This window comes from Patagioenas fasciata, chromosome 5 (assembly GCF_037038585.1).
Source record: "Patagioenas fasciata isolate bPatFas1 chromosome 5, bPatFas1.hap1, whole genome shotgun sequence".
Taxonomy (NCBI): domain Eukaryota; kingdom Metazoa; phylum Chordata; class Aves; order Columbiformes; family Columbidae; genus Patagioenas; species Patagioenas fasciata.
The window spans coordinates 36,933,413-36,951,939 of NC_092524.1; the positions used below are offsets into that span (position 1 = coordinate 36,933,413).

General features: G+C 34.9%; 1 protein-coding gene across 10 annotated transcripts in view; it reads right to left on the minus strand.

Annotated features, from left to right (window-relative positions):
• The window catches only part of RYR3 (ryanodine receptor 3), a 255,759-nt gene that overhangs the window by 178,582 nt on the left and 58,650 nt on the right, over nucleotides 1-18,527 (minus strand). For all 10 annotated transcript variants that reach the window (XM_071809340.1, XM_065840054.2, XM_065840053.2 and 7 more), the window contains exons 3-7: nucleotides 10,752-10,859; nucleotides 4,396-4,470; nucleotides 3,404-3,482; nucleotides 872-984; nucleotides 331-430 (exon numbers count right to left, since the gene is read on the minus strand). In XM_071809340.1, the coding sequence (XP_071665441.1) occupies nucleotides 331-430; nucleotides 872-984; nucleotides 3,404-3,482; nucleotides 4,396-4,470; nucleotides 10,752-10,859 (475 nt within the window). The remainder of the gene's footprint in view (nucleotides 1-330; nucleotides 431-871; nucleotides 985-3,403; nucleotides 3,483-4,395; nucleotides 4,471-10,751; nucleotides 10,860-18,527) is intronic.

Here is an 18,527-nt window from a genome sequence, read left to right on the forward strand (position 1 = left end):
TTACTGGCTTTAATTATTCTGCAGTACCTACTCCCCCAAATTAGACTGAAGACAAAAAACATACCTGTTCTCTGCTTCTTCTGCAGCTTTTCATGTTCTGCTGTTCTAAAGTTACAGAATTTATTTAGCTTTTCTCTAGTTAATCCAGCTAACGTACCTGTATTTCCTCATTTTCCCTTCCACTATTCTTCTCTTCTATGCTCACTTTCTTTATTTTCATTAAAATCTTTGGTTTGACGTTGTGAGAAATTTTTTAATTTTCACTCTTTATGAAATACAGTACAAAGTCATCTAAAGTATATACATTTCTAAAAAAATAAATTGGCAAACCTTCTGTAATATTGCTCCCTGAGCACGTAGGATGTACATTCCATAGTGTCTGCATAAAGGAAGCATCCACGTGAATACTTCCATTTGACATGGAGAGATGCTGAAATAAGATGACAATAGAAGAAAATGGTGAAATTCATGCACTTAAAAATATTCAGTGTATTACTTTCTTAACAAAATAAAGATACATAATAAATATACAAATATTCTTTAAAAATTAGTAGTGACTTGCTTTCAAAATGAACTTTTTTCTAAATCTAACCAGCAGACTCCTGCTGCAGCTTAGAAATCTTTCACAGTTACAGAAATAAAAACTTCTCAAGATGAAGAATGCTGAAGCACCCCTTGGGACAAAGGCACAGAAACAGTCATGTTCTAAGCGGGCTGGAAATCTTTCACCAAGAAAAATAAGTGCATTACAACCAGGCATTATTTTCTAGATTAGAAAAAATTTCACAAGAACCCCAATCATTTTCTGCAACTCCTCACAACTCTTCATATTTTCCCATCATGTCTCCACTTGCTAAACAGACAAACCTACCAGGTATCTTTCAGAGGACACACTGACCAGGATAAGATCATCACCTATTCGAACTTTTTCACCTTCTGACCTTTGTTTAGAAGCAGGGTGTATTGTCCACCAGCATGCCTCGCCTAAAGGACAGAAATGCTTATCAATAAAGGCTACATAAAACAGACAACTCTCAATAAATATAAGGATATCTTCGTACAGCATTGAAATAACATAATAAAGAATTGTGTCTTGTAAGACATTCACCTTATAAAACCACCTCATTTGTCTTTTCAATCCATTTGAATTTTTTTCTTTGAAACTTTTTGTCAACCAATCTTTGTCATCACTGAAGCTGATATTTCTCTTCTCATGTTTGTGGGGTTTTTTTAAAGCAACTAACCACTTACAAAACACTGATCAGAACTTCCTTCCCTTCAGATTCCCTCCACTGCCAGTAAATTGCTGACAGCTACCTCAGTCTTAATTATCACCATTTGTGTCTCATTTTGCTTAATGTTCATAACTAATTAGCAACCTTCTGTATCATTTCCACTCTAAGCCACATTTATATTTTAGATTACAGAATTTTGAAACAAATACTCCATAATTTTACAATATTGCCACACTACAAGTATCAGCACTACAGACCACAGGTCTGCAGGATAGCCAAGCCTTAGGATCAGAATCACAGAACACTTCCTACACATTAAATACAAGATTACAGATAACTTTGCATGCGTGCATACACACTGATTCTGAGAAGATTACCTAATTCATTCCACAATTTCACACCCTTTGGGGTTTAGTTAAGACCCTGAAGAAAATTAGTTTCTCACTGGGCAATGCAATGTGGGAGAAAACTAAACAAAGGCAAAATTGGTAGCATAAGACAGAACACAAAAATCTGTTTGATCAACTAATTACAAATAAAGACAATAAAGTTGCATCCTTAAAAATAGAAGTGTAAAGTGCTAAATTTTAAAAAGAGAATAATTTTAAATATCCAGTGGCTTTTCACTCAGTACCTGCTAGTTGAAGAATAGTTCCTACAGCTGAAATTGATTCAATAGGACAGTTTAATGGGTGGCAGAGCAGCGCATGGGGAAGCAATACTATGGTGTTCAGTTTATGCGGTTTACAAACATGCAATAGTTATAAAAATCCTCTGTGCAGAAAGACAACTAAGAACTCCTTATATGTCTTGCTTTTTATATATCTTACTTATGTGTATGAGATTTTTTTTGTATATATACAGTTAAACAAATACCAATGTAAGACAACTGCGGATATTCATTACAAAACCTCATGAGCACAAACACATGCACAGTAAGTCTGAAAAACACTATAAAATTATTTCACTGAAACTATTTTCAGAGAGATATAACACATACATTTCTTTTATCAGCATGCCTAAAGAAAATGGTCTCCCTCTAAGGCAGCAACCAAAGATATAATCAAGTAACAGGCTGCTAATATCTATCTGAGACCATCTTCTGTATGGCTACAAACTTCACTCATTCAAAACAGGTCATGCAGATAATCAGGGTCACCTGAAGAGGAAGTTTCAAAGATCATTCACAAACATTTTGACATCTACATTGGCAGTGCCTCTCCATCATTGATTAGCCTATTTTGATTTTAATTTATTTTCAAAATAATGGAAAAAACAATAGAAAGCACAGCCTGATAATACTACTGGCATATCTTAATTTGAAGCTTCACATTAATGAGGTATGTACAAAGGTATTTAGATCTTCCCTCTGATGTATATATTTGGGCCTGGGTACTACTGGGTCACCTGTTACTTTCTGATGAGTACTCATCACCATAAGTAACCATTAACACTATGTGTACAGTAGCATTTAATCCTGTTTGTGGCTTTTTGTAGCTGAGGTGCTTTTAAATTCATTTAACACAGCTCCAAGTGGCATTTCATAATTTATGGAAGAACAAGTTTTCGAGTTTTTTTTCTCTGTTTCTGTGTGCAGTGCTGTTACAGGTGTTGCTCCTAGAAATTGTTAATTTTTTTGTCATTTCTTGTTTGTGCCATATCTCTTCCACTCTGTTCCATTATTATTTTGATCCATTTTATGCTTTTATTTTTCTTCTGTTCTTCTACCAATGTGCTCATTACTTTTTTTTTTTTTCCATTTTCCTGCATTACAAGTTGCATACTTCTTTTGTTGCATGGTTACAATGTATACTGTGAATGCACCAATATATGGCTTTTCCACACTTTAAGTCTATTGAAATCACCAAACCATACAAGTAGAAAACAAATGCATCATTATTTTATTCAACAGAATTTTTTTACTATTATCACTAGTATTATTACAGTTGTAGTAACTCAGTTTGATTGCCAGGGACTCTCACATTCTTACACAAAATCAGTTAATTTACTGAAAGTCAGCAGTATTGACAGCTATAATTTACTTTCAGTCATCTTATTTCTAATGAACAAATACACTTGACATTCATAAGCTTAGAGTGCCATTAATGCCAATGCCTCTAAAAACAGAAATGTGTGACACGGTTTCCTTCAAAAATAGCTTGCCCTACCTGCTGCATTTTCTCGTAGACCCACATCAAATGCAAGTTTATCTGTCTGGGATCTTGATGATGTTAAACATGTCAAATACTGCAAAACAGTGAAGTTATTGAACACAAAACCCAACAGTATCCATTACACATACACCAAATTAATACATGCACATTATTCCATCTTGCTATCAGCCTGTATTTATTTTCTTCTACGTAGTTAAGCATGATACCATTTGTATACAGGCTTTTCCTCACTTTAAAGCATCAAAAACCCTTTCCACTTCAGCACATATTTCTCTGTGCAATTTAGCTTCTAGCTTAAAAAGTTTCACAGAGTTCATCAGATAGGAACAGGCAAACATCTTATTACAGCATCACTGAAACAAGTTTGCTTCATGAAAATATAGGAAACATAGTAAAAGGCTGTAATCATACTCACAGCTCTGGTCTATCAAGACAACTATAATTTGTATGGTTCATAGACATAAGTAACAGCATTTAAAGACTAATGTCGAATTTTCTAGTACGGGAAAGATTTCTTTAGCCTCCTATTAGGTATACTTGTGTGGGCCCTAATAAGTCAAAGATCCAAAACAGTTAAAATTTTCGAGTTGTACAATGTAGTGAAACAACATCTATACAAGGTAGCCTGGGATGTTAAAAGGAACAACTTATAAAAATGTACTGGAAAAAATAACATCACAACAAGTTCATTTGTGACAGTAGCAACTTGCTAATGGAATTATCATTAAAATTGATTCCTTATGGACACAAACAATCTGTGGCTAAAGGAGCTTTTCAGCTGCGCTTCTGAGTGAAATGAAGAATCTGAACTTATAACATAAGGGCCACTTCCACTGTGTTGAGACTCCATAAGCTATTCAATTTTTATCTAGTGCAGAAAGAGAAATTAGAACACTCTTCCAAATTTATATACATTTTTATTTTGACAAAAAGACGTTTACTTGAGCTTCTTGTTACTCATTCTGAGTGAGTGCTCTTTCACTTACCATTTCACTAAACGAATGACGAAGTAGTATAGCATGGCCATACAGCAGGGTTCTGTGACCACCCCCTTGAGCTGCCTACCGAACATGAGAGAGAAGGTCAGAACTCCACTGCACTGTGTGGACTATGATCAGAATTGTGTAACAACATGGAAGAGCTACTACAGTTCAAGTAATAGGTGTAAATTCTCAAGCAAATTACGAAATGGGCAAATTCTGGGCAAAAATCATAATCATGAAGTAGCTACAGCAGTAGCCAAATATCTGCCAAAGGAATAAATGTTGCTCTTGATCAGAGACTCTTATTGCGACCTGATTTTTATTATAATTAATTAAAACACAGCATTTACAAGGCAATGTTTTAAATTAAATTATACTACTTACCTTTCTTATAAACTTCTCAGATGCATTAAAACAAACAAAAAAGAAAATAAGTGTGTATATATATATATGTATATATACACATATACAAATTGAAATCTGAAAGAGGAAAAACACACCTATTGCCCAGAATAGTGTAAGCACACACTAAGGATTATCTGCTTGCTGGGTTTAATGTTAAGTATTTACCAGATTACTTAAAACAACTGCATCCATAATTTGAACCAAGCAAAGTCATAAATTTTAAATAAGGAAATTTATTATAAGACTAGGGAGAGGCAAAACAGGATTTTCCACATCTTTCCTTTAGAGAATTTAATACACATCTTTTTTCTCCTTCTGGTGACCAGAAGAAACTGAATTCCAAGGGAATGATCTTAACAAGAAAGTTACCTATGGAACAACCAACAATCAACAACCTTGATAAGTTTTCAAGTCTGCCTCTCTCAGCCTTTTTCTGCATCTATAATTTTATTTCCTTGTTATTTATAAATAGCAAGCCTATTCAAACTTAAATATATAACATGACCAAGAAATTAAATTATTCATTTATCGTGGTGCCTTCCACAGAAACTAAGATTTTTAAATATTTTTTTTAGATCCTCTATCCCAGATTATACAAAGCACTTTTTCAGGAAAGTGATCTCCAAATTTTTCACGATTAAGCATATCACAATTAATGTCAATACTAATTATACTGTGGTGGCTCCTCAGTCCAGATCATACTGAGTTGTTGATTTAAGAATATCTAACTTCTCACAGAATTGCTTGAAACTGTTCTGACACACACAGAGCTTTAATTTTTCCAATTGAAAGAGCATTTACTTTATGGTTGTCTTGTTTCAGGTATATTTAGGTAAGGATTAAATATGAAAGACAACTCCCCAAAATATAACTTTAGAACACGGATTGTCTCTAGCACATTACATGTTGCTCGAAAGGACTGCCTTTAAGAATAATTCTTCTCCTTAGATTCATGTGGAAGGGACCAAGATAACTAAAGGCAGTTCCAGGAACACAAATATTGGTTATACACATGTAGGCAAATGATTTTGCACTCTATGAATAATTAATGAGTTAAATTACTAATTAGGTCACTAGGTTTACAAGCTGTGCACAACTGTTCTATAGAAAGCCAACTTAGAATACATTAAGCTGAGGAAGCTACTGCATTCTGTAGCTCAACATATAGAATACTTAATACTAATTCAAGGATTAGAAAAGAAATGTTATTTGCCCAAACAGAAGGAATAAAAATCTAAAAGCAATTTAGCAGAGGTCTGTTATTTCAACTGCAATAAATTAAAAATCCTACTTCAAGTTCTCTAGCTACTAACAATTACAATAACATACAGGGATTTGGGACCTGGTTATACTGGAACTTACTGCTCTTCACAGATAATTAATAGTCTTATGTAATTATATGTAGTACATTTTACTAAGAAATTTCTCAGAATTATATGGATACTGTGTATAACCTCTTTCACAAGAAGTTCAATATAATTATGTAAAACTTCTCAGTATAACCACTACAAACTGAATAAAAAAACCCAGAAAACCCAAAACCAACCAAACAAAACTGATAATGATTTTTGAACCCACATAGAAAATATGTTAGATTATTGGAAAAAATTGGAGACAAATATAAGATAGTGATTGCTGGTCATTCAAAGAATATGGCATACTTTTAGATAACATTATAAAAGGCTGATCAGACACAATACATTAAAAAATTTCAAGAGCTCCTCCAAAATATGTAATTAAAAAGTTTTCCTGGGATTGTACTAAAAAAAAAAAGAAGAAAACACTAAACTGCATGCACAGTACATGAGATTAATTTATCACTGCTTGGGGAAGAAAACCAGAAAAACCTCAGATAACAGTGTACATAATACTTCTTTAGTAGATTCCAACTTACTTTGCTGAAAACAAGCAATAAATCAGCTCATGCAATTTTTTTACTGAAAGCTTTTAAGTGAATCACTTCTAATTTTAAGTCTGATTAAAAAAAATAATAATAATAAAGGGGGGGTGGGGGCAGCAAATCCCCAAAATCAAATAAGCTATGGTCTTCCTCTAGAAAAATCTGAAACCAACAGCAGAACTCTATTCCAAACTAAATTTAATATAGCAAGCAAACCATTTCATGGAATGACAGACTGGTGGAACTAATAAAAGAGGAATGTTAATTATATGAGGCCAAACTCTATTCTTAGTAATGCCTTTGTATTGAGAACAGAATGTAAAGGAACATTTTAAGATGTGCATTCAGACATTCCATGGTGTCGTTTTTCTCTACATATGTAATAACTACTAAAAGTCAACGTTTTGTGTTATTCATCTCAAAACCAGCTTCTTCTGAGATCTCATTTAGCAATTACTTATTATCACACCAATTAGGTTTCATGGTGGTAACAACAGTGCCTCATAATACAAAACATTTAACTTGATTGGTAGTTATGACACATCTCAAAACAGAATAAGTTAGTTGTAACTTTAAAAATATCCCATCTATTTTACCAACAGCCTGTTGACAGAAGCTAATTAAGAGTCCATCTTCTCTGAATGTAACAAATTCTTGTGGTTCAGAAAGTTTCTTGCATTAATGTTCAGGATTTCATTTTTTATTTCATCCTTGCTATTTATATGAACTACTGTGTTCCTATCACAATTTCACCAATGGATGGTACTCAGTTTCAAAACAAATGAGGGCAAGGTAGTTTTGAAATAAATAAGGCACGATAGACTGCATTTTCTTTTTTAGTGTACACTGTTCTCAAAGCAACAGAATGATCACTTTTACTGAAGAGATTATTTGTCCTCTACTGCCAATCCCAAACATAAATATTCATACATTACCAGTACTCTCAGATTAAATTCTTTGGCTCCATTTTTGGGTGCATATTTTGAAAATACTAAAATTTATGCTATTGCTTAGGAGTCCTAAAAGTGTTTAAATGAATCTTACTTTCCATTAGCAAATGCTTTCTTCATAAAGAATTTCATTTTCTAGAAAGCAATATAATTGCAAAAATAAAAAAATTACACTCTAAGCTGGAGAAAACAATGGAAAACAAGAGGTCAAAAACCATGAGGTCTGAAAACTCTCTGTGCCAAGGCTGGTATTGCAAGATCGGAGGTGACAGAGCAGAAATCCTGCTTTCCTGAGGTGTGCCAGGACATGGGCCAGTTATAATAAAGATCTGTAGTGCAAAGCAAGCCTATAAATTGTGATTATCCTGCTGCTAAATGACAGAGAAAAATAAAGGTTCTTCTACTTCTCAAAAAAGTAAAAATGAAGGAAGAATTTAACACCTCTGAATCAAAGAGCAGCAAGTGATGCAAAAATGTTAACTGAAACACCAAAGATTTTATAACTATAAATAACAGTTTCTTTCTATTGCACATATCTCATGCCCATGCAATCTAAACAAAAAAGATGGCTACAAGAATGACACATTAATATGGAATTAAACCAAAGAGTGATAATAAGACATGAATTTATTTCCCTATAGCCATTTACATCTTTAGAAAAACAATACCCATTTTGAATGTATCCCTTCTGTATAAATGGATATGACATTCAAAAAATAAGCCTTTCGTAAAGAAAACATCATTTTGATTCTCACTTCTAGAATATTTACTTAAACCATAAAATTCCCCTGCTTGACATATTATTTTTTTTCCTTGGGATTGTACTAAAAGAAAAGAAGAAAACACTAAACTGTATGCACAGTATATTAATCTCGAATATAAATTAATAGAAATTTCTCATCATGAAACAAATTCAGCATAAATTTCTATTTGACAAAAAAAGAAAGTATAGTGAAATGTTATCTTTAAGTAAATTACTTTAGATGAGATTGCTTGTATTTTTATGTTTGGTTTCTTCCTCAGACAATCATATTTCCTTGTATTTAATGTGACAGAGTCAACTCTGTATGTAAGTATCATACAATGAGGGCAAAATTACTTCTCAAAGGAATTATGAGTTTTCTGGTTCTACATAAAATAAAAATGAAAATTGACCGACTAGATAGTTCTGCAGATTATTTGCACTGTAATTAATTGCCATTTAGTCTCATAAAATAAGTAAAGCCAGAGTTTTATCATGCTGTGTTCCTAAGAAGACAGAAATTTAATTCAGTTCAGTTCAGCTGAACTGAATCAATCAAATTAAGATAGATCTTCCACCCAGGTTCTTGGACTATGTTGGGAACAATTAAAGCACAGCATCATATAAGATAATAGCAAGCTCATCTGATCAGCCAGCAAAAATCTGAAAGGTATGGTAAACATCTGAGGTTGCTGGCAAAAAATCCGAGAGTTTAGTCAGCTTTAAGAGAGTATACATGTGACCACTACCCAAATGTAACTCTAAATTAGAGTGAAATCAGAAGATTTTTGTTTATACAAGTTTTCTGGTTTTCATGGTGCCAGAAAGCAATTCTGGAAGCCATCATAACAAATAAACATTGTAAAATCTTATTAAATATTATTTTGTTAATAACACTTCAAGCAATATATTAAGAAGTGGCATTTCCAGTCTCTTTCAAATATCAGATGTTCATTGATAAGAAGAACACAGTAAAGGTGATGCCACTTCTTTTTTTTTTTTTAATTCCTAAAACTTTTACATATGAATATAACAAAGCAGTGGCCAACTGAGTGGAGACTTTAGGTCAAGCTAACTTACTTTCAAAGAAACACAAGTTCTACCTAAATATATAGAACTGAACAATTTACTTAAATTACCTACTTATAAGAGACTTATAAGAGGCAACAGCAAGTGTAACTTCTAAAACTTCCAGAAGTATTAATGTGTAGATGAGAGGTAAGTCTGTCACACCTCGACAACCAGCAATGACATTCAGCTGATCATTGAAAAATATAATTTCTCATGCAGAAATCATTGAAAATACACACAAATCTCTACCTAAGCTTTGGATAAGGTTTAATTTTTACTTATCACTATCACCTTTTGCAAAACAGCATACAAGTTCTATGAAAATAGAACTAAATAACTAAATAACTTTGTCAATAACAAATAATGTATAATAAAGTGCATGTAGGTTTTTTTTGAATCCTGATCTCTCCAATGTGGAAATCCTCTTTTGGTCAGTCTTAGTATGTCTTAGATTTGAAACAATAATTCAATTGAAATTTAGTAACATGAAATGCAAGCATAGTTACAACATTCCACTTTACTGCAGAGTCACTTTATACTATTATGCTGTAAGCATTCCATTAAGTATGCTTGTATGAATATAGTATAAGATTAAGAAACCCAAAGAAGAGAATTTTGAAATAACTGTTTCTATCCAACAGTTCTTGCTTCTTTCCACAGATCAAATAACTTGAAATTATACTGAAACAGTTTAGTTATATAACTACAAAGCAAAATACTGTGTTTTTATATCTGCACTAAAATAGATTGAAATTTGTCACTTTTTTTGTTGATTCAACTTAATTTCTAGCTGTTCATTTCATGTGATGATAAATCAAATTAAATCCAAATACCTGAAATACTTTCTGAGTTCAGTGAAATGAGATAGAATATTTACAAAATGAGAGTATTATTTTGCTTTCTCCATTAACAAAGAGCACTATAATACAACAATGCTTTTATGGCAATGATTTATGCTTCAGACAAAATCTCATATGTTCCCCTCAGGCTCATAAAAGCCAGACTCAGTCCAAGGGTTCTCATGTCTTTTTCAGTATCCAGTTCTGGAGTGATGGTAATAAATTATCTCAGAGATTATGTTTCTGGTTTTTGTAAATATTTCACAAGAATAACTGTGCCTGCTCCTGGAAGCTAAAGAGCAACTATCATGATAGTTGAGCATCATAGTAGAGCAATAATGTCCCAGAAGAAATAACTATTACATGATGCCCCTGCCCTAGAAATTCTGGAACAAGACATAAGAACAATCCATATTCAGAAATATCATATTATTTCATGTCAATTTACTTACCCCTTCACTAGCATTATCGCCTGTGCTAGCCAGCATTTCTTGAAGGGCCCTGACAGACAGGGACTGTTCAAGGACAAAATTACAGATGCAAAGGTCTGGAGGAACATACTGTAAAAATAAACAGTGTAAGAAGAGATCAGCAGAGTGGTTGAAACAGGATTAAAAGTATGTTTGAAAACACATGTATTTTAATTTTGAAATCCATACTTACTGTTTATTCACTTGTTTTTGAGATACATGTTATTTCCCTGCATTAAAATAATATAAATCCATTCTACATAACTTGTCAGTCCAGTAACTTTACTTTTCCCTAGAGTTATATTCCTCACGGTAAACAAAACATCTCCAGGTTCAAAACCAAATTTTTTTTTCTCTTCACGTGCTTTCCTGTCTTTCAGAACTACAGCATGAACATTGTATTTATTCTCTGCCGCCACGGATGAAAGAGAACATATTTTGATGTATAAGGTGGATGCTCTGAACATATTTACAGCTGTCACTAAATGGCAAAGATTCAGAATCTTAAGACAGGATAATATGAATTATTTTATGAGATCTTCTCAATTGTTGGATCAATATACCTGCTGATTTTAAAATATGAAGCTTACATTCACTTCCAGAACAGTAGACTTTTTTTTTTCCACCCCCCCCAATTTATTAGTATTGATGTGTCCAAGAAAAAAAGTCTCAAGGGTGTATATGTGTATATGTGACAGGAAAACACAGAGAAGACAGAGCCAGATTCTAAGGGGTGGCACCCAGTGAAAGGACAAGAGGAAACTGACACAACTTAAAATACAGGAAGTTCTATTTAAACATGAGGAAAAAACCTTTTTTACTGTGAGCATGGTAAACACGGGAACAGGTTGCCCAGGGAGGCTGTGGAGTCTCCATCCTTGGAGACATTCAAACCCTGACTGGACAGTGTCCTGAGCAACCTGCTCTGGGAACAGGGGTTGTACTTGATGATCTCCACAGATCCTTCCAACCTCAGTGAGCCAGTACTCTGTGGTTTACGACATAGATCAGAACTGTAAATGATGTGGACATACACTCCTTTTTCTTTTTTAAATCAGTGTAACAGGAGGAAATAAAATTCTTGATAATACTGAGTTTTAAGGTAGTGAAAAGGGAAATGATACGATCTAGAGATTTCTAAATTTGCTGTATTGAAGTCCATCTATTTATAGCAAGCTAATCAAGTACAGTCTTGGAATTCCGCCCCCTTTGGTCCCTAATATCAACTTCAATTATTTTGTGCATGTGTTTTTGAACACATTTTGGAAAAGACTTCTAGGCCAAAGACTTGACAATGAAATTGCAGACATTAGACATATATATATATATATATATATATATAAAAAATTGTTACACATTATTGAGGTAATGTGAACTCTTGCATCTTTCTTACACAACTAAGTAATGGTAAACAGTAAGTAGTTCATAATTTCACTAACTCCAACAGGAACAACTTGAACTCTAACACTTGTCATCACTCATCTCCACTATGGGGTACTATATTTTTTAGCATTCATTAACTGTATCTGTGTACACTCCAAACTGAATATGGCATAATCATTATGATCCAACACCTACCAAGTGGAAAAAAACCCTTCCCATCTGTGTCACTGGCCACTGGTCTTGTGCCACATCAGCTGCATTTTCATTTGAAAATTGCTGCAGCCCTTACTTTAGTGTTATATTAATAAAAGACACACTCTAAGGCAATGTATGCCTAGTCACAGTTTGTATAAAATGTACATCTTAAGTTGCCACCATTATTTTTTCACTTCATATTTTTCCATAGCCTACAGAGCATTCAGCTTTATTTAAGAATACTGACATTGAGAACCATGAAATTAATGATTTTTTCACCCATGATTTAGGGCAGCTGACCCCTCTTTCAAACTTGTGGTGTTACACAGTAAGCTAACACACACATGCTATCACATACCCCATTTCTGTTGCTGAATGGCAACAAATTCTTTTTTAAATACTGCTGATCTGAGAAATACCAGTGAAAGCTAATTTACATGGAAGGTGTGTGAGCTAAGTGGCAACTGACCTCCTTAATTAATCTAGATTGCTTCATTTAAAACAAAAAATTTAAACAAACAAACTAATGAGTCTGTCAAGGCTGATTTGCTTTCTACTATTCTTGCAAATGATGCTGTTTCATCAGGTTGATATTCAACAATCTCTGTGTGGCAAATCATTCTATACTCTTAATAGTTACACAGCTACAAGGGGTTCAATAAAATCTAGGTTGTCTGCTAATCTATGTTTTTTCCCCCAACTCTGAGCAATGTTGTATTGTAACAGAATCCCACAAAAAAAAAAAAAAAAAAAAAAAAAAAAAAAAAAAAGCACCAATAAGGGATATTCAATGGAACAAGAGTACTGACAGGTTAGAACTACAGGTAGAAGATTGGGAAATACTCATCCCAGATATTTTTATGCTGAAATGAAAACCATTATCTGATCAGGTTTTAAAAATCTGCTGTAAAGTAACCATAGGCATAGGTATTTATCCCCCTTCTGGCTATGGGAAGTTGAAGTGAACATACAGAAGCAAGACAAAACCATTTCCAAGAATCATCAATAAAAGAAAAAGAATAAAAAAGAATAAAATAAATATTTTATTTTAGAGGAATTTGAAGATATACCAAGCAAACATTAGCATAAGTAGATTTCTGTAGCACAGTAAGTAGAATGATAAGATATCTGATGAAAGAAAGCAGGAATTTGGAATAAACAGTTCTTCAAAGTCCATAAGAGCTTTGGGAAGTTCTTCCATTACACCTCTATGCAGTCCAGGAAGATAAACAAAATGACAAGTTTGATATAGGAAACCTACACAAATTTGCAAACTAACTCTGAAGAAACAGTTCTACCCTAACAGCTGCTCTTTTTACAAGAAAATGAGTATTTCTGAGATTATTTCCAGGCAGATCTTTCAGATATAACTCATTTTTCTGAATGAGGTGTTAAGACAAATAAAACTAGCTAACAATCTGGAAATGTTCAATAGATCTGCAAAAAAACTTAAGTCTTAGAATAACTCTATTTTCTCACAGAAGTGAATTGGAGTCCAGGTCAAATTACTTTATTTTCATTTAAATTGCATTCTGGAGAAAGAGCAGAGAGCAGGTAAAGTATGTTAACAGGTCAAACCTGACAGGAGATGTGACATGAAGAAACAGATACAAGCTACACAGTAGCTAGAGATGAGCAACACAAAGCAGTTATAGAAAAAATGAAGACCTACAGCAATGAAACGGGGACATGCTTTGTAATAAATTAAATAAAACAAAAAATAAACCTGTCAGTAGGTAGGATTTCTCTCCCAAACAAAATACTTTACAGAAAGTACAGAATAGAACAGCAAGCCACCATTTTCACAAACTTCAGACTGACAATACAATCACATGCTTGAGCTTTCCATTTAAAAGGGAGACACAGGAACACAATTCCTCCTGTGAGTTACACTGTGATTTGCTGCTAAAACATAGCATGTTCTCAATTTGGTATTATTTGTTAACGTTGTAAAGGTATCTGCATACCTAATCATCAGTAGTGAAGGAGAACCATCCATCCTAAACTGGTCAATAACACACGCCAGTCCAATTTTCACTAATACTTTCTTAGAATAGACAGCAAAATGCAACAAGACAAAAAATGCAACAAGACCACAAGAATAACCACTGGTAAAAGGCCACACCTGCAGTACTGGACTCCCCAGTACCAAAATGCTATGAAGCTACTGGAAATAGTCCAAAGGGCCACTAAGATTACTAAAGGACTGGAGATAGTCTCACATGAGGAAGAGATGATGACTGATAGGTATAAATTCCTGAAATGATGATGCAAAGAGGACAGAGCCAGGCTTCTCTCAGTGGTGCCCAGTGAAAGAATCAGAGACAACAGGCACCAAGTGAAACACAGGAGGTTCCCTCTCAAAATCAGGAAAAACGTTTTCACTGTGAAGGTGACTGAGCACTGGCACAAGTTGCTCAGAGAGATTGTAGAGTCTCCATCCTTGGAGATGTTCAAAAGCTGTCTGGACACAGTCCTGGGCAACCTGTTTTAGGTGTCCCTGCTTGAGCAGAGTGGTTGGGCAAGATGACCTCAGCCATTCCGTGATTCCGTGAAGAGTAAACTGCAGTGAAGCTTCTAATATCAGGCTTGTACATAGAACCTCAATGTGGATAATAGATTAAGTCAATGCATGCAGATAATGCTGGCTGAGACATTCGTACAAGCACACTCTGTTGAGGAGAGCTTCATATCAAAAGATTTCAAAGAAGTATTTGCTACATCAGAGACACAGCCACGTTAAGTACAAAGTGGCAGCCAAAGGAGCACTGATACAAGCTTTGTGCTGAAGTTTAAACTTGTTTCTCCTCATTTTTTTGTCTGCCAGCTTAATATGCAATAATTATTATCTGCCATAAAATAATAGATGTGCAATTAGCTGTAGGGTAGTTTTAACCATTTTACATATAATTGAGTGCTGGGTTGCACGGGGGGCGGAGGGGAAATGCAGGCCAATAAAATAGCTAGTAAAACCCAACTCCCACATTACACTTTGAATACAATTCAGTCTTCTACATTCCTCCAAGCACTATCATAACATTAAATTCTAGCAGATGATGTGTTTACTAGCCAAATCTCTGGCAGAAGCAAAGAGGTCTGGTCTGCAGTGTAAAAAACACTGACGTAAGCTAGCACAGGTTACTGATCAACTAGGTTTACCTTCATCAGACCTGTAAACTATTGCATTCTGTCATTAGGACAGAAATCTTAACTTAATTAGTTATAATTACTTTCAGGCATGTAAGTTTACCTGACTATTGTGCTGCTAAAAGAGATGCTAGTATATTGCAATTCCTTTTGAGCTATATTATTCTCAGGAATCAGTAAAAGTTAGCCTTGCTGCACTGGACTATCGGCTTTGAAATACACCATCTTTTAAAGCATCTCTTAAAAACAAGTAAAATAGCTATGAAGCAATATAATTAGATCACATAGTTCAACAATTCTGCTATTTCTTGTTTAGTATAGAAATCATAATTTTTCACCTCTAGTTAACTAGATTTTTCCTCTTACAAGTATCAGACATTATTTAGACAAACACCTTCTGATAATTCAAAAAGGAGCCGTATAAACAGGAGGAACATAATTTCATACTATGAATTAAAGCAAAAATGCTTTTAAAAAGTGCATTTAAAATCCACTCACCATAATATAAATTATTAGTGAACCTAGACTGTAATAGCTTTTACTAATAAACTGTAAAGAAAAACCATGCAAATTGCTTACGGATGTATAGTAAAATTTGAACAGAAGCATCTCGCAATGATTATTTCCTTCAACATGTCATAAAACTTACCAAAACAGCTAATGGTAACCATAGAAACCCCATTTTTTCCTCTTTTTAAGGAATATACCTTCTCTCTCCTTGTCTCCCTTTCCTTTTCCCTATTTCTATTCTCTGACTTTTATTACATACAATTCAGATTAAAAAAAATAATCATGAAGTTACATCCTTTCATTCTGAAATTAAGAGGTGCTCTGCCATTTCTTCTTAATACAGAGAAAAAAACATCTAACTTTATAAAAAGTAATTTCCAGGGATGAGGAAGGGATAGGGAATCCATGGAGGACACTCTTCTGCTGTCTAAAATAAAAGCACTTCTGTTATCAACGCTCCCATTCTAGAAGCTTATACGCAGTGTTCATACTTTCCTTCTCTAAACTGAACAGCCTGTGTCCTCCTCCAATCATGATTCTCATAGCACTCCATGGAGCAATGCCCACTTTATCAACACTTCTATGAATTTAAATGCCATGCATGGAAACTGTACTCCAGTAGCATTGTCACAGAGGTAAAAAAAAAACCCCACCACTTGCAGAGATAGTATACCTTCCCATCTCCCACCAAGTTTCTTTTGATTATACATCTAAAGACTGTGCTAGATCCATTGAGCACATCATCACTCAGGGAACTTCCGATGGCATAACACCCACCATGACCTTCACATTCCTTACAGGGGACAAGAACAGTTTCCCATTTTGTAAGCATCTTTACACGCTCAGTTATTAGACTTTACACAGGCAGCACCAAAATATACCTCTACTTTCTATTAACATACAAGGCACCACAGATCTTCCTTTGTGTGACATGACTTCATCAAGCAACTTTTGCAGAAGATAAAAGCTTTTATGTTAATTTAAATGACGTCTTAATTGACAAAAAATACTCAACAGCATGGCAATGAGAACAGAGCACTGCAGGATTTGATTAGAGACACTTCTATTCAGTCACTATTTCTAGTCCACTGAATGTGTGCCATTTTGATCCTCTTTTTCTGATTTCATAAACAAAGTTGGTGATGGCAAAGTTGAGAGCCTCTGGGTAAGGATTAAGGGTCAGACAAATAAAGCAGATGTCATCATGGGAGGCTACTGTAGGCCACCCAGCCAAGACAACAACACTGATGAGTTATTCTTTAAGGAGCTAAGTAAAGACTCCAAATCATCTGCCCTTGCCTTTATGGGGGACTCCAACTTGCCAAATGTCAGCTGGGGATATATACAGCTGACACCAACAGGCCCAGAAGATTCTTAAGCCATCTGGATGATAACTTCTTTGTGCAGGTACTAAGGGAACCGACCAGGAAAGGTGCCTTCATAATTTGCTGCTTACTAACAGGGTCTTATGGGAGAAATGGTGACTGGTGGCTGCCTTGGCCACAGCAACCATGAAGCAGTCAGCTTTAAAATCCATATTAACAGGGGGAAAACTGACAGCAAGGCCTCAGCTCTGGATATGAGGAGAGCAGACTTCAGGTTGCTCAGAGAACTACTTAGTACGATTCCCTGGGAAGAAGCTTCTGAGGGTGTTGGGGTTCATCAGTGTTGGTTGCTTTTTAGGTACCATCTCCTAAAAGTGCAGGACCAGGCAATTCCAAAATGTCAAAGATCTAGCAGGTAAGGCAAAAAGCCAGCTTGGTTGAACAGGGATCTTCTTCTTGAACTACAGCAAAAAAATCAAGCATATGGTCAGTGGAAGCAAGGTGAGACATCATGGAAGGACTACAGAGATGCTTCTTGCCACTGTAGGAAGGAAATTTGTGTGGCCAGAGTACAATTACAACTGAAGCTGGACAGTACTGTGAAGGACAATTTAAAAAGGCTTTTTAAAATATGTTAACGGCAAGAGGCAAACTAGAAATAACATTGACGCATAACTCAATGAGCATGTTCACCCTATAAACAGGGATCATAGACAAAGCTGAGACATTTAATGCTTTCTTTGCCTTGGTCTTCAACACTGAAAATGGTCTCAGGGGCCTCCATAGCCCTGGGCAAGAGAACCATGGCTGCGAGATCAATAAAATCCCAATCAGTCCAGAACTTGCACGGGATTTGCTGCTCCAACTAGATCCCTACAAGTCGATGGGGCTTGATGGAATTCATCCAAGGGTACTTGAAGAGCTGACTGATGTCATAGCGAGACCTCTCTCTCTGACTTTTCAACACTCCTGGGAATCTGGACAGGTCCCGGTTGACTGGAAGCTGGTAAAGCTTGACCTGACCTATAAGAAGGACAACAGGGATGACCCTGGCAACTACAGGTCTGTCAGCCTCACTTCTGTGTCTGGCAAAATCATGGAGAAGATTGTTCTGGGAGTTATTGAAAAACATCTGAAAGACAACTGGTCCCAGCCGGCCAGGTTCATGAGGGGAAAGTCCTGCTTGACCAACTTAATT